Source organism: Budorcas taxicolor, chromosome 5 (genome assembly GCF_023091745.1).
Source record: "Budorcas taxicolor isolate Tak-1 chromosome 5, Takin1.1, whole genome shotgun sequence".
Lineage (NCBI taxonomy): Eukaryota > Metazoa > Chordata > Mammalia > Artiodactyla > Bovidae > Budorcas > Budorcas taxicolor.
In genome coordinates this window covers 21,237,503-21,261,363 of record NC_068914.1, presented here as the reverse complement: position 1 = coordinate 21,261,363, position 23,861 = coordinate 21,237,503, and the positions used below count along the sequence as shown (strand labels likewise).

The 23,861-nt window shown below is 35.3% G+C and overlaps 1 protein-coding gene across 1 annotated transcript in view; it reads right to left on the bottom strand.

Annotated features, from left to right (window-relative positions):
* The window catches only part of HERC4 (HECT and RLD domain containing E3 ubiquitin protein ligase 4), a 123,956-nt gene that overhangs the window by 42,424 nt on the left and 57,671 nt on the right, over nt 1–23,861 (bottom strand). Inside the window, exons 8-14 of the mRNA XM_052639676.1 lie at nt 19,416–19,576; nt 6,387–6,463; nt 6,007–6,131; nt 5,073–5,132; nt 4,838–4,949; nt 3,885–4,074; nt 2,274–2,446 (exon numbers count right to left, since the gene is read on the bottom strand). Coding sequence (XP_052495636.1) covers nt 2,274–2,446; nt 3,885–4,074; nt 4,838–4,949; nt 5,073–5,132; nt 6,007–6,131; nt 6,387–6,463; nt 19,416–19,576 — 898 coding nt within the window. The remainder of the gene's footprint in view (nt 1–2,273; nt 2,447–3,884; nt 4,075–4,837; nt 4,950–5,072; nt 5,133–6,006; nt 6,132–6,386; nt 6,464–19,415; nt 19,577–23,861) is intronic.

Sequence of the window (23,861 nt, the reverse complement as noted above, 5' to 3'; positions counted from 1 at the left end):
TGACTGTCCTAAGAACTCTCACTAAGAGATGCCTAAGAAACTGATACTGTTACTACCCTACTTTTGAGTATGTAACAACTTCAAACAGGTACTCAATTTCCTCATGATTAAATAAAGTGAGTTAAAAACCACAGTTTCCCACTCAAACGGTGGTGCTAACAAAATCTCTGCCTTATGAATGTACAGTATTTGTATATATATTCCATGATCTAAACAACACATCAATCCTGGGAAACCAGCAGGCCATTATTTCAATCCTTATTTTATAGGTAACTATCTGCATATGCGATAAAGAGAAAGAAGACTTGTTCAAAATCACATCGATAAGAAGCAGCATAGATGGAATTAGAATTAGTCTTTTTAACAATTCAATGCTATCTGCAATTATGGATGTATAAGACTCCAGACTGAGGCATAAAACAAAACCAAATCCCCTTCTAAACAAGTTATATTATCATAGCTACTGATATAGAAGTACATTAGAAACATCAGGGACTTCAGAAGTATATTTGTATTTCAATTCTGCTACTTACTGGTTTATGACCTTTGATACTCAGATTCAGGGGCAAGATATAACTATAAAAAGTTAAATGAGGGATTCCTGTAAAGTGCTCACATGAATTAATGTACAAGAGAGGTTTTTAATCTTGGCTACCTCATGTAACTTCATATAACTTTTTGAACTTATTTTCCTTTCCCTTTCAGCTAGCAATAATTTAGGATCCTAGTTCCAGCATGGCTCCATCAGAAAGGTCTCTGGACACGGAACCTCATAGGGTTCGCTTCAATAGAGATTGAGACTTCTGAGCTAGGCACCTTAAGTTACTAGCTGAAGTTCTGTCTGTAATTATGAAAGACAATTTCATAATTTCCTTTCCTTTTCACTTGTGGAAATTCCAATTTCCTTTCCGTTCACTTGTGGAAAAAGACAGCTAAGGAAAAAAAAAATTTTAAGAGGTAATAAAGATAAGCAGACAAGGAGGAGGGGAAGTGAACAATTAATTACTTGGGAAAAAGGTCCTGCTGACAAAGGATAGTTCACCGAAATAGTAGGAAAAGAGAGTCCAGAGGAAAGAAAGAATCTAATCACTCACTTAAATGCTAGGCAAAAGGCATACAGAAAAGCAGAGACCCATATCATGTAGACAGAAGATCATAATAGCAGTTTACTGCAGAGCCCAGTTTACCCTAAAGTGCTGCAAGAAAGCCTTGGACTGAGGAAGGCAAACATAAGAATAACTTATTTCCCTCTAAGGAAAAAAATGGCTATCATAGCCTCAGCTATAGTAAGAGAAATGACTTGTTTTCTAAAGAGCTTGGAAATACTAAATACTAAAGAAAAAAAGTTCAAGAAACAGTAGAGAAAGGAACTTCATTAAATGAACCAGGAACTTCATTAAAAGAATAAAAAGGAAAAAAAAAAATCGTCCGTATGGGCTCACTCTTACAGAGAACACAAGGCTTGCCTCCTTTACCCTTTATCACTAACCGTAACAGCAAGCAAGAAGGGTCTGAAAACACTAAAGAAGCTGTTAAGGGGAGGAAACTAAAGGTTCAAGTGAGGTTTTCAGTCATTCTAGAGGCCAGAAACATATGTTCCTCCCTTAGGTCATGTCTTCCAATATAGCATCTTAATATCAAATGGCAGAACAGAGATATACCTACCAGCTGTCAGGGATGTCTCAAAACCATCTTTAATGTAACAGCTGAGACTCTACTTCTTCATATAACTTTGAACTGCTACAAGTGTAAAGGGTACATTTCTTCCACTGGGAAGAAGGGCAGGAAAGAACAATAGGCAAATTAATGAATTATATATGGTTCCAATTTCAATGAGTCATCTGTTTCAAGTGTTCTACTTTGATTGAAGTCATTAGTAGCCAATAGCAGAAAGAACATGAGTTTTAAACATTCACAATCATAAGTAGGATGAAATCTCTTTTGTATTATGTCCACATATAAATAACAAGTGTATTATTTAAATAACAAATCATGTTCTTCAGAAAAAACATAAGGAGACTCTAATTCATTAGTATGCTATTGTTCTGCCCAACTATAGACAAGTTATTCATAAACGCCTAACAAAGTCAAGTAAGACCAAAGCTCTAAAGTATATATTCTTTCTTTTAAAGGAAAATTTAGATAGCTTCTCCAAATTCCTATAATATCTTTTATGCCAATCTAATTCTGTAATATAGTCATGTTAAAATAAACATCATCAATCTGTTAGTGGCAATGGGGGAAGAGGAAAATAAATGAACTACTGGACATACCCTATGTAATATTTCTAAAACCTTTAATGCAGTATGAAGAAAACTGTTGAAAATTCTTCTCTCAGAAGGGGGAATGCCGATCTTGTAGAGTTTCAAAAGATGTACCACAACCTCCTTAAAAAGTTCTACAATCTTGAGGAATAGCGGAGGTTCAAGTACTGACCACCAGTTTTCTGTTATTAAAGGGTGAACACACAAATAAAATAAAATTTAAAAAGTCACAATTTTCAAAATCATACTGATTTTTCCTAAAGCAGTGGCTCTTAACCCTTTGAAAATCTCAAGAAGATACATGTAATATGATATTTTATGTAACATTTCTAGGGTTGATAGACACTATTTCACATTCAAATTAAAGAATACGGTTCTAAAAGCTCTCAAACGCAAAAATAAAGTAAAAAAGGTCTATTGAATTTACATTCCTGGTTTTCTCAGCTATATTAAAAACTTAACCACTATCCCTTGTATTAAACCAGGTGTTTCAAATTGCTTTATAAATTAGTAGTTTAATTTTTAAAAACACTAAAAAACTGTATTGCTCCAATATTTACAAATCTCTCCAACTTTTACCTTTCAACTTAAAGTTGAAATGTGAAGCACCACCTGAATGCAAGGTACTCCTAAATATCAAATACAGAAACTGAATAATGTAGAGTATACCATGTCTGTCTTTCCCCATGTTGACTATTTATAGCTATTAACTACAAATGTGACAGTCTTGTGCAGGAGACAACATGGCAAGAATACACTTGTGAGTCCCCGCTTCACTCCTCTAACCACTCCCTGGCTCGTTCCCTCAGATTCCAGGGCTCTACCCACTGCTTGTTGCTTCCTCTGCTCACTCTCAGCCTAAAACTTCTTGTACTGATTTTATTACTCGTATGTATCTCAGACTGACATAGCTAACAAATACTATTAGGAAGGAAGGAAAGCACTGCTACTAAAGGTAGCAGGCAAACTATAACAGTCAACAAATAGAGACGAAATCTATACAGTCAGAAAAATCAAAGTGAGAAAAGTTTATGCCAAAAACCCAGAGAAATAAGATCAAATGAAGAGTGGAATCTCACATAGAGAGACATCAGAAAATTGGCAAACAAGGCAAAGGGCTAATAAAGTTTAAGGGGATTTAATACCCAGGTTTGTTCAGTTTTAACTGTTCCCTTTCCTTTACAGTTTAACAATAAGATCACTCTGGAGTGAATGAGGAAGTTTCTGTTCAGTCACCCAGTCATGTCTGACTCTCTGCGACCCAATGGACTGTAGCCCACCAGGCTCCTCTATCCATGGGATTCTCCAGGCAAGAATACTGGAGTGGCGTGCCATTTAGAGAAATATGAAAAACAGTTTTTATCTTTCCTGATATTGTCTCCACTGTTGTGTTTGATTAAAATTTCAATATTTAACATGCTTTGCCTCCAACAGCTCTAACAACTAGCATCAGATGACTAGCAAAATGTAATGAATTGAAAAACAGGTTTACCTTTCCCTGAGACAATGTCAAAATAATTCAGGGTAGCAAAACTTCAAACAGCAAAAAAGTAAGAACTTAACTAGCATTTTCATTTAAAGAAAAAAGATTACAAAAGAAAAAGGTATTAAAATTCTTACCAAGTACTTTCAGCGGCGCCTTTTCTAAGTTCACAAGAGCTGTACCAAAGGGAATTGCTATTGTGGTGAAATTGTTGGAATCGCTCATCAGGGGACATTCTGGTAGAGTAAGATAAAATCTCAATGCTTCAACATCAGGTAAGGAGCTAGTCAGTTTAGGAATAAGATTCTTTTCCAAGCTAGCTGCCACCTACATTTTGACAAAAAGTAAAATCTACTTCATTTAAAATGAATGCATATTCAAAAAAAACAGAAAGAAAAAGAAAATCTTACACCACAGGAAACATTAAATGGTGAAGGGAAAAGAAAAAAAGAAACCATCTTATGATGCATCAATGAATGTACTCTGAAGCACAATGAAAATTAATGCCTACCCAATATAAGAGAATCTTTTTTTTAAATTAATTTATTTATTTTAATTGGAGGCCAATTACTTTACAATATTTTGGTGCTTTTTACCATACACTGACATGAATCAGCCACGGGGGTACGTGTGTCCCCCCATCCTGAACCCTCCTCCCATCCCTCTGGTTGTCTCAGTGCACTGGCTTTAAGAGTCCTGTTTCATGCATCGAACTTGGACTGGTTGTCTATTTCACATATGGTAATATACATGCTTCAGTGCTATTTGTAAAAGAATCTTAAAGATCTTACGTACAAATCTCAATTTAAACTCTCTGCATCAACAGCTATGTAGACTTAACCAACATGGTAATGTTAAGTGATTAAGGGTCTGCTCTGAACATCTGGAAAGATTTACAGACGTCTGACAGCTAAATTACAAACAGTTTAAAGTAATACCTGATTTAAATTCTTACATTAGTTTATACAAAGACATCATAATAAGGTATATGAAACTATAGAGTTAATTAGGCAACAAAGCTTTAGAATAACATGGAATAAAAAACTCAACAGGGAACATAATACAAATACAAAATACTTTAAAAACAAACCTGCTGAGATATCTGAGGATGATCAGGTTGTATAAGTTTGTGGAATAAAAGTCTAGCAGCATTCATATCAACCCCTGAAAATCTAGTGCCTGTTCTATAGTGATCATCATTGCTATTGTTAAAAAAAGAGAGAGAGAAAAATGATAAAATAAACTTTAAATTCATTTATTTAATGACATTATTATTTAATATAATAAATTCAAAAAATTCAGTATAACAAAGAATTGCCACTTACCTAACAGCTAAAAAACTTCCATTTAGACAACCAGATGAAGAAAATGTTCCATCAATTTCACTAAAAAGAAATTTAAAAATCTCCAAATCACAAAATGAGAAATCTGCTTACCTTCATTTTTTAATAAAAATTAAAGTTAAACTAATATTTAATGCTACAGTGCATTCCTCCAATCAACATTCAGAATAAATTGGAATTCTATAAATTACTACAGATTAAGTAAATCTTGATAGAGGTATTACTGTTCAACCTAGACTCTCTTGAACATTACTATCATCCTCAGATTCACCAAATAAATCTGATGTTCCTAAAAAAAATTTTTTTTGTAAAAACAAGCATATTTAACTTTCTTAATTCCACACAGTGGTAAATCTAATCTGGAAAGTTATTTTTCTGAAGAATACTCTTCACGCTGTTAAGAAAAACTTTAGTTTGGGAACATAATCTAAAACTAAACCACAGCTGATCAGCTATAATCCCTCATCCCAAATACCTACACCACCTTCAACAACAACAACAACAACAATTTAAAGTACTAAACAAGTCCATCTGCAAGCAAAATATTCAAGAAGTAATACTCAATTCTTCTAGGAATACAGATGTTAAAAGAAAGTGACCAGTATAAAGCCAGAAGGAACTTTTTTGCAAACCCAATCTCTAAAGTGGCTATATTTAGTATTTTTAGAACTGCATATTCTTCTATGTATATTTTTATATTTAAAATATATAACAATTTTAAATGAGATCTCCTAAAATATCCACTATTATAGAAATTCCAGACATTTAAACTTTTGTATATAAACCATTCAGTAAATGATATTTAATGAAATATTTATTTAAATAAAAACTTCTAAGTACAGGTTCCTCTACCATGGAGTTGAGAGATTTTGTCTTTGTGTAGATTTTGTCTTTGCGTAGATAAAACATTTCTTACTTGGCTATCTCTACAGGAAATCTTCCAGAGGGGTAGCTGAGCCATTTTTGAATTAGAGCTTCATTCACAGTCCAGATCTGCTTCGAAGGATCAGGATATCTAAAGTCATCTGGTGGCCCACAGTTCTAAAGTTTAAAATAAGTAGATGAGTTTGAGGGAAGAGGATTATATACAAAGCATTCTGCATCTGGAAGTTAATCTCTGCTAAACACCTGAAAACAAAACTTGAAAAACAAACTGAAAACAAAAACTTGTCAAATAGATCTGAAAATATTTGTAGACTTGAGGAAAAAAATTAAGGCCATTACTTTGTAACATATAAAAAATACTAATATGAAATTATCTGAGCTTATTTAAATTATTCATATGATTTTTATTACCTGGGGATTAGAATAATGTGAAAAGCTTTGATCTCCACCTGAGAAAATTCTTTTCACACAGAAATATTCTTCAGAATCTGTAATAAAAATAAAACATTAAAAAATTCAAGATTTATATATATATTTTTTAGAGCATCAAATATGCTACTGGACTTCCTCTTAATCTCTAACTTAATGAGACCTTCCAATCCTGGGCTCAATGATACAAATGACTCAGAATGTTGACCGACCAAGTTAATGGAACATTAAATGATCCCACAAGCACATCCAGCATTTGCTAAGCTTTTTGGCTGGTCTTTTTTTTTTCCTGTTTCTAAGCTTTCTTTTGGTTTGTTTTTTCAGTTGGAGGATAAATTGCTTTACATGTTGTATTGGTTTCTGTTGTACAGTCTTCTTTCTGATCTGCATATCAAACTGACATTTTTTAATCTAGATCTTTATTATCTCAATATATTTAAAACTGATGATGATATAAAAACTGAATCAAAGGTATAAAAGACAGCTCAGAAGAAAATAAAAAGTAAGAATATTCATTTTGGGGAATTCCCTGGTGTGGTCAGACTCAGCATTCTCATTGCTGTGGCCCAGAGTTCAATCCCTGGTTGGGTAACTAAGATCCTGCAAGCTGTGTGGGACATGGCCAAAAAAAAAAAAAAAAAGGAACATTCATTTTAAAAAGAATGACAACAAACAAGAAACAAGCATCAGTGTATGTTAAATCTTGAGTAATGCAAAATTCTTCTCTCTCTCAACAAAGCTATACGAAAGTAAAGTGACACACACAGCTTTTTATTAGAAACTATCAATAACATCCAAACCAGGTCCAAAATATATATATTAATAAACAAATTTAGTAGAAATAAAAGAAGAAACAATAAAGTCCCTTTTCAAAAAGACATTCAAAGCCTCTTCCTCTTTCTCTTCTTTATCTCAAAATGGAAAAACTATCTATAATATTAACAAAAATAGCACTAGACTACTATTTATAAGTATCACATACTATGTATGGCAAAACCAATACAGTATTGTTAAGTAAAATAAAGTAAAAATAAAAAAAATAAGAAATTAATACAGCATTGTAAATCATTATACTTCAATAAAAATAAATGTATAAAATATACTAATTCATCATTTAAAAAAAAATTATCACATACCAAAACACTATAGCACCACAACATATATAATTTAAGGCTTTGTTGCTCTTGTTGTTAAGTCTCTAAGTCATGTCCAACTCTTATGCAACCCCATGGACGGCAGACCACCAGGCTCCTCATTCCATAGGATTTCCCAGACAAGAATACTGGAGTGGGTTGCCATTTCCTCCCCCAGGGGAATCTCCCCAACCCAGGGATCGAACCCACGTTTCCTAGTCTCCTACAATGGCAGGTGGGTTCTTTACTATTGAACCATCAGGGAAGCCCAACTTAAGTCTAGTTATTTCCAAACATAATCCATTTCTGTTTTCCTAGTCCTGACCCTCCACTGTTCAGTTGACTAGACTAATTCTTCACCTGTATTATTTGTGACCATCACTGCTACAGAATTATAAATTCTTAAGGAAGGGATCACATCTTAATTTCCTTGGATCATTCCCTACTATTAACCACAATGTTTTATTTGTAAAAACACTGAGTAAATGTTTAATATATAATATAAAAATTACCTAGCTTAGAAAATACCAATAATAAGAGCTTCAGAGATCAGAACATTAATGACCAAATTTTCCACAACAAGAACGTTCAAGGCCAAACATTTTAAAGAACAGATTAAAAGGGTAAATTTAAAGTATTAAATAAAGCAATCACTCAACTTAAAATCTTTTCTTTACATCATCTTCACAAGTCCACATGAAGTCATGCACTTTCTTCAAAACACTGAGCAGGATGTTATTCATTTGTTTCTAAAAGGTGATTCTGCCCTCTTTAAATAATCAACAAGTAAATGGATAGACTACAGTACATGAATAGGTTTCTGGGGGCTGTGAATAGCACCAAAAATTATTTTCCTTAATTTTCTTTTAATTACAACTCTAAAAACGTCTGTGGAACCTAGTCATTTGTCCTACACAGCTTCCTGCAGATTGATTTTGGTGATTATATCCTTGAAGATTCTACTAGTATTTTCCTCAGTCTTCTGTATATTTCTGTAAATTAGTAGTTGGATCTAGAGAGGATTTCGTTAGATTAATTACTCAATTATTTTGACAAAATTATTACATGGTAGTAGACAAGGCTATTCTTCATCAGGAAGCACATAATGTATGGCTGTGTTCCTTTTTGTGATGTTAGTAACCACTGACACCCACAGACCATTAATTCATTGTGGGCTGAAAAATGATACACTAATATTACTTCCTCATCTTATGGTTGGACCATTAGCATCCCCTTATCCACCACATTGCCCTGTAATAGGAAAGATTAATGCTTGTTCTTTTCCACTTATTTACTATTGCTTGGCTTTTTGAATTTGCATTTCTCTTTGATTATAACTTTTATATGTTTCTTAGTAACCTCGATTTCCTCACTGGGAATTTCCATTAACTACCTTTACTACATGTCTAAATGTTTGTCCTATTTACTAGGTATCTTACTATTTTTCACACCAATATGTATGAGTACTTTGGCTACTATCTCAGGTTTTATCTGTTACAAACATTTTTCCTAAATTATTTAATTTCAACTCAGATTTCTTTTTTCCATTAAATCAAATGTATTTGTTTTATTCTTTATGACGTGTTTCATTGCCATAATGCTAAGAAAGGTTTTTCCCATCCTCAAATTACAGAATTATCTTAAGAACTTTTTTATATTTAACTTTAATCCATCTAAAATTTCCTTTAGAATATATTGTTAGTTTAGGAACTAAACTGATATTTTCCTACCAATTCTCATGTGTTGAGTAATTCTTACCCCTTCTCCACATATTTATTAGTGATGCCCTGTTTTAAAGTTATGAAGAGACACTATACCTCTTCTACCTATAACATACAACCCTCAACAACTTTGGCACTCCTCTCCACCCCAAGTGTTCTCAAAGTCCTTCTCATAACTTCCACTTCATAAGGTCCTTCCTATAACTCCAAGAGCAACTGCCAATCAACTGCAGTTTGAACCTGAAGCAAAACCTATATACAATGCCAATATATGGATCCTCCTCTCCCTCCCCACAATTTCCCTTTAACTATAATAATCTGAATGTCTGTTTTACCAATAATCTGATTTAACTGTTACAGTTTTACAATATACACTGTTATATCTAGGAGGGCTAGTTCACCTTCTCCTTACTCTCTACAAACTACATTGTCAGGAAAAAATGAGAAGACTTTAAAATAGGCTCTCCTGAACTCCCTTCCCCATTTATTGAGTCTTGTTTAGGGCCCCCTTCAGAAACATAGCTACCTAAAAGGTGTCTCTGAGCTATTTACAATTCTGTAAAGCATACTATTTAGGAGCAATACTGACAGAGATACAACCATCTATGTGCCTTTGATTTACAAGGAAAAGTAGTTTCTGATGATCTCTGAATCCCTTTGCACTCTTAGGACTTATTCAGAATCCCAAAGGGCTTAAAAGCACTAATATATACCATATCAGTAATTGAAAATTAAGAGATTTAAAAAATACTCATTGATTTATTTGAAAATGAACAGGAACAAAAGCACTGCATATTAACACAGACAACATTTTAGTACTAATATGAAAGTCATCTTAACCTCAAGGACTCTGACACAATACCACTGCCCTTGAAAATCTACCAGCTTGTCCAGAATATGGAAGAGCATAACTGAAGACACAGCATGCTACGTGAATTTCATCTGCCTTGGTTTATACTTGACTGTGAAAAAGGTTTTCAGTATGTTAAAATCTTAGCAAAATCCACTTCAGTTTTAAGGGTGTGCTCCCGTGCCTTCATCTATATGTTGTTCTTTACTTTTGTGTAATCTGCCAAAGAGCAAAAATTCTGCATCTTACTAGAATAACTTTCTATACATGTCAATTTTATTGTCTTACATTATTTAAGGGGAAAAAAGAATCAAGACTCCTCACTTATGAATAAGCTAAAGTTCTTTTCAATCACATTACCATTTACATTTATTTTGAAATGTTTTCATCTCACTTCAGTAAAATAGGTAACCAGGTATTATTTCTCAAGCATCACAGGTTACATCTTTTAATAAAGTTTTCCAATCTTCTCTCACACTTTTTTGATTTCTGTCTTCCTGTTATGGGCTGAACTGTGTCCCCTGGTCAAGTTTATATGTTGAAGCCGTAAGCCCCAGTACCTCAGAATATGACTGCATTTGGAGACAAGGCCTTTAGAAAGGTGATTAAGGAAAAATGAGACTGTTAGGAAGGTGTCCTAATACAACATTCCTGTTTCCTTCATAAGAACAAGAAGAAACGCCAGCAAAATACATACACACAAACACACAATTATACAGTAAGAAGGCAGCTGTTCGCAAGCTGTCTTCGTAAGAACAGGAAGAGACACCAGCAACACACACACGGTCATACAGTAAGAAGGTAGCCGTTTGCAAGCCAAGGAGATAGGCTTCAGAAGAAACCACACCTGCTGACAGGGTAATTGTAGACTTCTAGCCTCCAAAACTGTGAGAAAATCAATTTCTGCTGTTTAAGCCACCCAGTCTGTGGTATTTTGGCAGCCTTAGCAAACTAACACACTTCACCAAATCATATCCTAAACATAGAAAAACAGAACTTCCAGATACTCTATATGTGTTAGTGAAAATTCCTTTGAGATTTCCCAGAGAGGCTATGGAGAATCACAGAGATCTGCCATTTCAACATATAAGAAGAGATGCTAGAAATAATTACGCTGATTTGAAGTGTTACTATTGTTAAGAGTTGCATGGTAAGAGCTGTCAAATCAGAAGGTTACATTTATATGGTAAATGTAAATACAAAATTTTCACTTCTCTAAATTAATAAAAAATATTTCAAAATGCAATTATTATAAATTTTTCTAATTTACATGGTAAACATAATATAAAAATTTCATAAATTAATAAATTTCAAAAAGTGTTATGAGAAGTCCATGGAGGTTCATTCAGTAACGTCATTGCTTTGGGGAAACATTATTCAAAACTCATGAATAGTTCTGTCAAGTTTTCCTGTATTTATGAAAGTTCCAGTGGTGAGTGGTATCAGTTCTAATTTCAGTTATTATTGAGCTTTCATTTTTATTTACATCTATCATCTTCTAGGCCAGTGATTTTCAAGTGGGGTTCTACAAAAATATAGATGTCTAAACTTGACCCCTGATTTACTGACTCTCTTTTCTTGATTCTCCTGGTGTTATTTCTGGTATTAGGTCTCAGGATTATCATGTTGTAACTCAAGGCTTTCTTCGTCTATAAAAAGTAATATTTATTCATCTTTATAAATCAGATGTAAGAATCACTGACTTCTTTGTAAACAAGCTTAATCATCATCATTAGAAACATTCTTGTTTAAAAACCTTTTCGGAATACAGGCATAACTCACTTTACTGTGTTTTACAGATATTGTGGCATTTACAAATTAATGATGATTTTTATTATCAGACAATGGTTAGCATTTTTTAGTAATAAAATATTTTAATTAAGATACATATATTTTTTAAAGAAATAATGCTACAGTACATTTAACAGACTACAGGATAATGTAAACATAACTTTTATATGTACCAAGAAACCAAAATATTTATCTGATTCACTTAACAGAGGTGTTCTGGAATCAAACGGCAATATCTCCAAAATATGCCTGTAATGTGCTCTGTTTGTCACAAATACAACAGATACAAATTTCCTTGTTAAATTTATTCTTATTATGGACCCTCATCATATCCTTCCACTTGACAATTACCAGTAATAAATAAGCGACAGTTATTCTAAGCCACTGTCTACTACTGAATAGTTTTTGTTTTACTCTTACGCTTGTCTGAAAGCTTTTCTGTAAGTTACAGGCCAGAGTTTGTACTATCGACAAATAAGGATAGTCTCAGAGTCCTGTGAAAAGGACCGTATCTGATATTTTAAATCATTTATATGTCAAGTAGACACTTGGGCACAGGTTTTTGAGGAGACATGGCTTGGAGAACTTTCAGAAGACACCAGTGGACTACAGTAGGATTTCTCATATATTCTTTTTAAGCTGATAAGCCATTTTATGGAACTGACAATCCAAGATATATAATGTTTAACTTCGTTTTAATTTTCTGTTTTCTGGATCTCCCTTACAGGGAGTCATTTCTCCTTCTTCTAAAGTAAAGTAATTCATATCAATTTTGTAAACTCTGCTTCAGTAAGATGAAATGAAATGTTAAAAAACAGTTTCTCTTCTCACTTCAGCTTGCCAGTATTTCCCAGAAAGGAGTTTATATCCTCATCTAGTGCCCTGATTTTTGCAGCAGCCATCTAGCGAACACCTCTAGATCACCCAACCCTGGCGGTCTAATGGGGCTTATGGCTTGAGGGTCCCACAGGACTATAATCAATGGAGAAAGACTTAACTGACTACCACCCCAGGGCACAGCAAGAAGCAACAGACGGAGGTGTCCAATATTTCTATAAAAAAGGTGTATTAGTTTACCTAAAAGAGCTTTGGGCTAGGAGGAAGGCTTCTAATTAAATCCATATCTAAAGGCCTACTGTAATTTTCTCAGAGATCTCAGGAGAGCCCTATCTGTATACTGTCCCTCTACTACACAGGGGAGCTTGTATTCCCATCTGGTAATCCCACTGTGGCTATCACTTAATGATTCCCCTTCACTGCCTGGTTCTGGTGGATAGCTGGGTTTGTATCCTGGATCCCATGGGATTTTAACAACTAGAGAACAGTCCTTGGCTGGCTACCACCCTTAGTGCACAACATGAACAGCAAGTGGAATATACCCCAGTTTTCTGTGAAAAGGCCTACAAGGTTGTCCTGGAGCTTTAGCAACCTACTGAAGTGATCTCTGGGAATAGAAGCTAGTGGATGCCATCTCTACACTTTCCCTCTATCTTGCTTTAAGTTGCTAGACACCTGCAAAGGAGCCTGTACCTTTAACAGGGCCCTGATTTACACAGCTGCTGCCCAAGAAACATCTCTAGGTTGCCTGGTTCTGCCGGCCACTGTGACTTTCACTTGTGGTCCCACAAGATGATATATATTTGTTTACTTAAAAGCTGCTGCCTGAGAGTCTGGCATCTAATCAGCCTGAATCTAGGTACTTGTTGAAACTTTCCCCTTTGGGAAACTGATAGGTCTCACCATATACTCAACTAACTGGGAGCCACTAAAAATAAGACAGACTTCCTGGACAGTAACAAAAGTGTGAGAGACAAACAAGAGTGATGGCAGGGTTGAACTATATTACAACACTACAATAATCAAAACGGTATGGTACTGGCATTAAAAATAAGACATGGATCACTGGAACAGAATAGACAGCCCAGAAATAAACCAAAGCACATATGAGCAGTCTATTTAAGATAAAGGAGCCAAGAATACACAATGGGGCATGCTAAGTCACTTCAGTCGAGCGTGACTCTTCTGACACCCTATTTGTGCATGTCAGGCTCCTCTGTCCATGAAATTCTCCAGGCAAGAATACTGGAGTGGGTTGCCAGGCCCTCCTCCAGGGGATCTTCCCTACCCAGGGATCAAACCCACATCTCTTTATGTCTCCTGCTTTGCCAGGTGGGTTCTTTACTGCTAGTGCCACCTGGGAATGGAGAAGGACAGTCGTTTCAATGAATAGTGCTGGGAAAATTGGACAGCCACATGCAAAAGAATGAAACTGAACCACTCTCTTATACCACACACAAAAACTAACTCAAAACACTGAAGATTTGAATGTATGACCTAAACCATAAACTCTTAGAAGAAAACACAGGCAGCAAGCTCCTTGACATCAGTCTTGAGGATGACTGTTTGAATTTGACCAAAAAGTAAAGGTATCAAAAGCAAAAATAAGCAACAGGACTGCATACGAAACTAAAAAATTTCTACAGAGCAAAGGAAATCATCATCATGGATTAAAGACCAAAACATTAAGATCAGAAACCATAAAACTAGAAGAGAACAGGCAGACCACTCTTAGACATAAATCACAGCAACTCTTTTTGGATCTGTCTCCTAAGGCAAGGAAACAAAAGTGAAAATTAACGGGACTTAATTAGACTTAAAAGCTTTTGCACAGCAAGGGAAACCACTGACATAACAAAAAGACCTATTAGATGGCAGAAACATTTGCAAATGATATGGCCAATAAGGAGTTAATAGCCAAAATACATAAACAGTTCATATTATTCAACATTAAGAAAACAAACAGCCTGGTTAAAAAAAAAATAGGCAGAAGACCTGAACCGACATTCTTCCAAAGAAGGCATACAGAAGGTCAATAGACAAATGAAAAGATACTCAACATCATTAATCATCAGGGAAATGCAAATCACACCAAAGTATCAACCTGTTACATTGGCTATTATCCAAAAAGACAAGAAACAAATGTTAGTGAAGATGTAGAGAAAAGGAAAGCCTCATGTACTGCTACTGGGAATGTTAACTGTACAGCCACTATGGAAACAGTATGGAGGTTCTTCAAGAGATTAAAAATAGAACTACCGTATGATCCAGAAATTCTACTTCTGGGTAAAACAAAACATCAATTTGAAAAGATGTATGTACCACCATGTTCATTTTACAATAGCCAAAATATGGAAACAACCTACGTTTCCAGTGATGGATGAATGGATAAAGAAAATATGAGATGTGTATACATCTCATACATACACACACAAATAATATATACACAGCCATATACATGCAATGGAATATTAGCCATAAAAAAGTAAATATTGCCATTTGTGGCAACACAGATGATTCCAAAGGGTATTATGCTAAGTGAAATAAGTCAGAAAAATAAACACTATACAACCCTGCTTACACATGGCATCTAAAAAACAACCACCAAATGAAAATAAGCTCATAGGTAAAGAGAACACATTAGTGGTTGTATATATTCCAAATGATCACCACAGTAAGTCTAGTTAATATCTATCACCACAGTTACAAAACCGTTATGAAACTGTTAAGACTTATTCTCTTAACAAGTTTCAAATATGACTGGAAATTTGTATCTTTTGAGCCCCTTTATCCACTGTGTCTGCCCCTACCCCCAGCCACCTCTGGCTGGGGCTCAAAAGGTACAAATTTCCAGTCATATTTGAAACTTGCTAAGAGAATAAATCTTAGTTTCATAACAAGAAAAAAAACTGTAGCTGTGGTGATAGATGTTTAACTAAACTTACTGTGGTGATCATCTGTAATATATATCTGTAACAAAATATAGTAAGTCAACTAAAAAATTGTTATCTGATTCTTGCTGATCCACAGAATTCAATGAGAATTCAAACATACTAGGTTTCCCTTCTTTTGACTGTAATGTTGCTGTCTGCATGGGTTCAGTAAGAGTATGTTCCCCTTTTCACTAGTTTGTAGTGAACTGGCTGAACAATCAATTATATAACCAACGGCTTACCTGAAATGTCATATTTGAGAATGATGGCTATTAAATCAGATACAAGTCATTTTAAGGAATAAAGTTGGCTGTACTTAAGGAGTCAATGTTTATGATGCTTCGTGCCCAGTAAAAGATTACTTTGTCAGGTCTGGGACATTGTCATGGGAAGAACTGTGTTCTCCCCAAATTCTTATGTTTTAAGGCCTAATTCCCGGAGGCTTCAGAAAGTGACCTTATTCAGAAATAGGGTCACTGCAAATGTAATTACTTAAACTGAAGTCATATTTGAGTAGGGTGGTCCACTAATACAAAATGACTGGTGTCCTTATGTAAGGGCAAAATCTGGACACACATAAGCACACAGGGAGAATGAAGGCAGAGACTACTAGCCAAGGAATACCAGACTGCCAGCAAACCATCAAAAGCTAAGAGACACATGGGACTCTTACAGCCCTTAGAAGGAAGCAACACTGCCAACACCTTGATTTTGAACTTCAAGCCGTAAGGACTGTGAATCAATAAATTCGTACTGCTCAAGCAAACAAGTTTGTGATATTTTATTATAGCCGCCCTAGCATACACATTCTAAAGAAAGGTTTACCCTTTGCCCAGTTCCAAGGAGAGAGTCTCAAAGTCTTGGGAATATCCTATTAAGTGTGTTTTTGTTTACCTGTGGCCTTGAGACCGTATCAGATAGTTTATGCTAAAAATGTGATTTATGGTAGAGGCCACAGACTTATCTTCTAGAGGGGCTAAGTAAATAAAATTCACATTTAATTAGTTTCTATCCTACACAGCTTTAGTACAGTACAAAGTAATTATCAGCCATAAAATTGTGGTAAAATACACATAGTAGAAAATTTTACTGTTTTAACCATTATAAACTTGTGGTAAAATACACATAGAAAATTTTAGTTTTAACCACTTTAAAGTGTTAATTTCTGGCATTAAGTAAATCCACAGTGTTATGCAACCATTATCATTATTCATCTCCAGAATATTTTATCATCCCAAACAGAAACTTTGTACCCATTAAAGAAGTCCTCATTCTCCCTTCTCTCAAGCACCTGGTAACCACTGTTCTCTCATTCTCTATAAGTTTGTTCTAGGTACCTCATATAAGAGGGATCATACAATATTTGTCCTTTTGTGTCAGGATTATTTCACTTAGCATAATAATGTTTTAAAGGTTCTTCCATGCTGTGGCATGTACCAAAATCTTATTCCTCTATATGACTAAAACTCAATTACATGCATATTCCATATTTATCTATCTATTCATCTGTTGATGGACAAATGAATTGTTTATACCTTGTGGCTACTGTGTGTAATGAGACTAAACAGCAGCAATAATGACTACCTTTAGAATTCTATTTCCTTTCCCACTTTAATACAAATAATCTCAAAGTATGCAGTTTTAAAGGCTACAAAATGCACCTCTAGGTGACTAAACTTTATGAACAGAAATACATGATTCCTGACAATACCCATGCTGCTTTAAATGACAAAATCTCTTTTTTAGGTTATTAATAGTGCCTTGTGGAAGAAACTGATATGATGAAATACCAACATGTTCCTAAGTACATAAGAAAAAGAAGGATATTATTAAAATAAATGCAGGTTACAAACCAAAGAATGACTGCAAGCAAGTAAAGCCATATTCTAACACAAAATCAAACAAAAAGAAGAAAAAAACAGTATCATATTCTGACACTTGTTAAATAAGAATATAACTGAGATAACCTTTCAGCTACAAAAAAAAAAAAATCTTCAAAGGTAATTCATATTAAAAAGTTATGGATCTTTTCAAATGTCAATCTTTATGGCAGTGAAGATCTAAATAGTCTCAAGTCCCATAGCTCAGAGAAAAATCCCAAAGGAAATCAATTACAGATAACATAAAAAACAATTCTGAGGTATAGTTCAGGATGGTAAAGAAAGTATTTTAAAAAGTACATTTTGGTTGTAGCATGTCAGAGAAGTGAATGAGAAAACAGCATTTGAGTACTTCAAATTTTTTAGTAGTAAATTAATATCAGTGAAAAGATAACCAGATCTATTGAAAGAGTAACAAAAAATAAATTATAATTTGGCTAAAACAGTGGGATATGAAGGCAAATTTTAAAGTTTAATATTTTGAATAAGTAATATATACATATGTTCAAATTTCAGAGAAATAGACAAGGTTATATCTGTTAAAGTCTCATATATACCCAAGACTATTAAAGTAATAGCATATACCCAAAAGAACTGAAAGAAGGATCTTAAAGAAATATTTATACACCCATGTTTATAGCACTATTCACAGCTGTTGAAAGGTAGAAACAATCCAAATGTCCATCAGCAATTAGTAGATAAACAAAATGTAGTCTGTACACACATGCTGTTAATAGCATAGTTATTAACACTCATGCTGTGACACGGATGAACTTTAAGGACATTAACGTAAGTTGATAAAATAGGCCAATAACAAAAAGGCAAATACTGCATCATTCCACTTATGAGGTGAAACTGAAAGTGTTAGTTGCTTAGTCGTGTCCAACTCTTTGTGACCCCATGGACTATAGGCCAACAGGCTCCCTGTCCACAGGATTCTCCAGGCAAGAATACTGGAGTGGGTTGCCACTCCCTTCTCCAGGGAATCCTCCCAACCCAGGAATCAAACCAGGTCTCCTGCATTGTAAGCAGATTCTTTAACATGTGAGCTACCTGGGAAGCCTTATGAGGTACTGAGTCAAGTCAAATTCTGAGAGACAGAATGCAGAATGATTGCCAGCTAGTGGGAACAGTGAATGGAGAATTGTTGTTTAATGAACAAGAAGTTTTAGTTTTGCAAGATGCAACGAGCTCTGGAGGTAGCTGCACAACGATGTAAATGTCCTTAACACTACTGAACTGAGCACTTTAAAAATGGTTAAGTTCATAAACTTTGTTAAGTGTGTTTTACCATAATCAAAAATAAAAAACCAAAAATATTTCCCTCCCACTGGTCTCTAATTGGTTTCCACCCTCTGAAACCACTTTCATTATTTTATTTATCTTGTGTTTTCTCATGCATATGCTGCTGCTGCTGCTAAGTCGCTTCAGTAGTGTCCGACTCTGTGCGACCCCACAGATGGCAGCCCGCCAGGCTCCCCTGTCCCTGGGATTCTCTAGGCAAGAACACTGGAGTGGGTTGCCATTTCCTTCTCCAATGCATGAAAGTGAAAAGTGAAAGTGAAGTCGCTCAGTCGTGTCCAACTTTTAGTGACCCCATGGACTGCAGCCTACCAGGCTCCTCCGTCCATGGGATTTTCCAGGCAAGAGTACTGGAGTGGGGTGCCATTGCCTTCTCTTATGCATAAACAAGCAAATATAAATAAACTAAACCACAGTATATAGTATTCCGTATCTTGCTATTTTCCCTAAACAATGCATCTTGGAATTCTTTCATCTCAAATGTAGAAAAGTTTACCTCTTAAGAGCAACATTTTAACAACAGTTTTAGCATGTGCTGCAAAGCTTTAATATAAAAGAACTTACCAAAATCTGGTGGACACTGCCCATTATAAGGAAACCAATTTCCTTTCACAGTGAAAGGACTTTTCCTGTTGCTTGTTGAACCAGTTCCCAGCTGTCCATTACCACCAAGTCCAAAAGAATAAATTCGTCCTGATGAAGGAACAAAAGCAGAAGTGTGCTGCCTAGAGTAAAATGACAGAAAACCTCAGACTTAATGTTACCTTTCATGTAAATACAGAAATAATTTACATTTAGAAAAGCACAGTGAACATTACTGGTATAATTTTTCTCTTCAAAAGTAAGTTAATAAGACCATTAAGAGTTTTCAAGTTTTCTGTACAAAATTTTATTAATAGCCTTATTCTATACTGAATGAATTCTGTACCACACAGGTAGACTGCTTAAGCATGGTCCAGAAAATTCCCACAAATGTCCGAATTTAAAAAGACCCAGCTCTGTACTGGTATCTCTTACACTGTATGATTCAGCACTAGAGGCAACATCTAACTGCTGTCCAAGGAAATCAGCCCACCACCTTCTCGCTCAGGTTCTAGGTTAAAGCTGTATTCTGTAAGGGCCTACACCATGTGGGTATCACTCAAAAGCTTTAGGGTAAGAACCACGCAGAAGACTGGTACATATAAAAACGTATGGTAAGACAATGTTTTCTTTCTTCAAAAGAAAATGATTCTTATGTATACACACTCAGATTTCTCTAGAGGTACCAGAGTGGAAGCAAACAAATTACAAACCTAAGAAATTACAAAACTGAAGCTAGCGAAAACCCACTAATCCTGAATCTGTCCAACTCCCTCTGAGGCTTCATCAGTATATATTTAGGAATGGGCTACAGGTGACCATCCAGCTCAGGTGTTGTGTTCCTCTAAGTTTCATGGATTCAGTCAAGTCTGGCAAATTCTTATGTTATTTCTGTAAATACTGTCTCTCTCCCATGTATTCAATGCTCTTCTTGATAATATTAGACAAATGTGTTATCTTCCCAACACTCTAACAGTCTTTTAACTTCTCCTAAATATCCATATCCCTTGTGACTAATTTCCCTAGATCTGTTTTTCATATTATTACTTTTCTCTTTAGCAGTATGTCCAACCTGCTGTTTCCATTAGCCACTGAATTTAAATATTTAACGACTATGTTTTCTCCCATTTCTAGTTCTTCTTTTCAAATCATCCAGACAGTTACTTCACTTAAAATCCTTAATACATTGTGAAACATAATACATATACATCAATTCAGGACTATTCTGATAAGTCCCAAGCCTACTTTACGACAGTCTTGTGGTTACAAATTCTGAGGGAAGATCCAAACAAGAAACTCAGCCAAGGCCAGAAAAGTCTCCTTAAACTAGCAAGAGAATATTTCACTGTGGACCCTTCCCATGAGGTGGCTTTACTGGGAGGAGATGGTTTCACAGGCCTCACGACCGCCTCTACCACTTCTTCGGTCGTACCTCCTATTCCAAATTCCCTTGCCATCTGTGGTATACTGCTTATAAAAACTGCCAAAGTTATTCCATTCCCTATACCCATTACCCTTACAATATGACTTTTGTAGGGGTTCCCATCAAGATGAGGAATCTATTTCTCCATGTCTTAAAACTGGTCTCTGGCCTACGGCTTGCTTTGAACAGAATGAAGCAGAAATGACTGCATGAGGTGACCCTAAGCCTAACAGGTGGTTTTGCATTCTTTACCTCTCTCTTTTGGAACCCTGCTATACTATTATGAGCATAACTTAAGGTTAGCTTGAAGGATAATATACAATTGGGAGCAGAGATAAGCCAACCCAGCTAAAGACCCCACAGACTACCCAGCCGCTATCCAGACCATCAACTGATCAACTGAGGTCAGCTAAGATGAGAACTGCCCAACAAAGCTCAGCTCAAATCACTAAGCCACAGAATTACTAGCTAAATAGGTAATTATGTCAGTAATTTGGGGGTTGTTTGTCAAGCAAAACAAGCTAATTAATACATTACCCAGATTGGCAAATTTTTTCAGAGTAGCTCCAGAGTCAGTTTAAACTAACAGGTATTATTTTCAGATTTCCTTGTTTTTGCCCAGTGGAATTCTCTTTACTTCCTTGCAAACTAATCTATGCTATTTACTTAAAAGGACCTTTTGATTCCACAGTTTTCAAGTCATCTAGCCTGTCATATAACTGAAAAACTAAGGAGACTCTAACAACCATCTCATCTCAGAGCCAGATGAGCTAAAGTTAATCCAAAAATTTTTAAATCAAGGATACACATTTAACAAAATAAACCACAAATGAGCTAGTAGAAAGGCTATGACAAACACAGCTTCTTAAAAAGAAAAGAACATCACTTTGCTGACAAAGGTCTGCACGGTCAAAGCTATGGTTTTTCCTGCAGTCATGTATGCATGTGAAACTTGGACCATAAAGAAGGCTGAACATGGAAGAATTGATGCTTTTGAACTGTGGTGCTGGAGAAGACTCTTTGGAGTCCCTTGGACAGCAAGGAGATCAAACCAGTCAACCCTAAAGGAAATCAACCCTGAATATTCATTGGAAGGACTGATGCTGAAGCTGAAACTCCAATACTTCAGCCACGTGATACAAAGAACTGACTCATTTGAAAAGATCCTGATGCTAGAAAAGACTGAAGGCGGGAGGAGAAGGGGACGAAAGAGGATGAGGTGGTTGGATGGCATTACCGACTAGATGGACACGAGTTTGAGCAAGCTCTGGGAGTTAGTGATGGACAGGGAAGCCTGGTGTGCTGCAGTCCATGGGGTCACAAAGAGTCAGATATGACTGAGCAACTGAACTGAACTGATGCAAAGAGACGACTCACTGGACAAGACCCTGATGTTGGGAAAGACTGATGGCAGGAGGAGATGGGGGCAACAGAGGATGAGATGGCTGGTTGGCTTATCGACTCAATGGACATGAGTTTGAGCAAACTCTGGGAGGTAGTGAAGGACAGGGAAGCCTGCCTGGCATGCCGCAGTCCATGGGGTTGCAAAGAGTCGGCCACAACTGAGCGACAGAACAACAAGCATATAAAACAAACTGCTGTGGCTGAAGAAGGGCTTAACGTTGTCCAGTTTGCCTCCTTCAGAAAGTAGTACTGTGATATTTTAAAGGAACATATCAATAATTTGAAAATTACTGCTCAATACTAGTTCATTAAATTCCTCCACATACTGGTCTACTAAAGGTGTGGTTCTTAATCCTGGCCACATTTTGGAATCACCTAGGAATGAGCCTAGGCAACAATACATATTACTAAAAACTCTCCAAAGGATTACAGCATAGAGTTAGAGCCACTGAACAAACATAACTATCTGAAGTCACATATTTGATTTAATAGTTCAAAAACAGTATGATACTATACTACTGGAATTTGAACCCTTTCCTTTTAGATTATCGCCTTGATGAGTTCATATTTCTGGTATCCCTTGGCTGCTTCCTTCAAGAAGTTCCTGACAATTATTTGTTAAGGAAATAATACATAGTTCTTGTAATACCAACTACCTGCAAATCAAACTGGTGAAGATATCAACTGACATTCCCCCTGTAGATAAGTTCTTACATCTCTATCAATATATAACTGAAATTCCTCCCCCAATCCAATAGTTAAATAAATAAAATTAGAAAGAAATAAGTTTACAGAGCTAAGAATAACTGTTCAAATCATGCTCATCTTAACTATGAAGAACTACAAAACTGGATTAATAGTAAATAATGTGATATCTCACAGGAGACTGATTAAATATTTCATCAGAAAAAAATTACTTAAAAATATTTATAATCTTTTAATGAATTATGCATGAAGTTGAACAAGGAAAGTTGAACTCTCTACACTTTACTGAATATATATTCATGTATAACTTCAACAGTCTAATAAACATTATGCTAGTAAACATTTCTGCCCACTTACATGTTGAGCTTCTATTTACCTTTTACAACAGATCGTGATGAAGGCTTTGACAAATTATTCCCATAGATCATTTTTCAAATACATGGTCAAACAAACAAAACTGAGCAAAGAAACAGGGTACACTGAACTTATCCCAGCATAAAGAACAATAGAAACAGACTGCTAAAGATTTCAGATGTTGAAATTTTCAAACACAAGAACCTAGAATAATTATGTTTAATAGTTGCTTAATGTCCAAAGAAATAAAGGCCAAGGCTGAAAACTGACCAATAGCTAGAAATATTAAATTTAAAAAAAAACTTTCAGATTTTTAAAAAGAGTATGAAACATTAAGACTGAAAAATCACAATAATCACAATTGAGATCTTAAAGGTTTAACAAAAAATACATATAGTATGAGAATTCGTGAACTGAAGCATAAATCATAAAAATAATCAAGAACACAGCAAATAGAGGCAAAAATGTGGAAAGTTAAGAGAGAAACTATGAGGTGGAGTGAGACGATTTAATACACATCCAATCAGGGGCTTCCCTGGCAG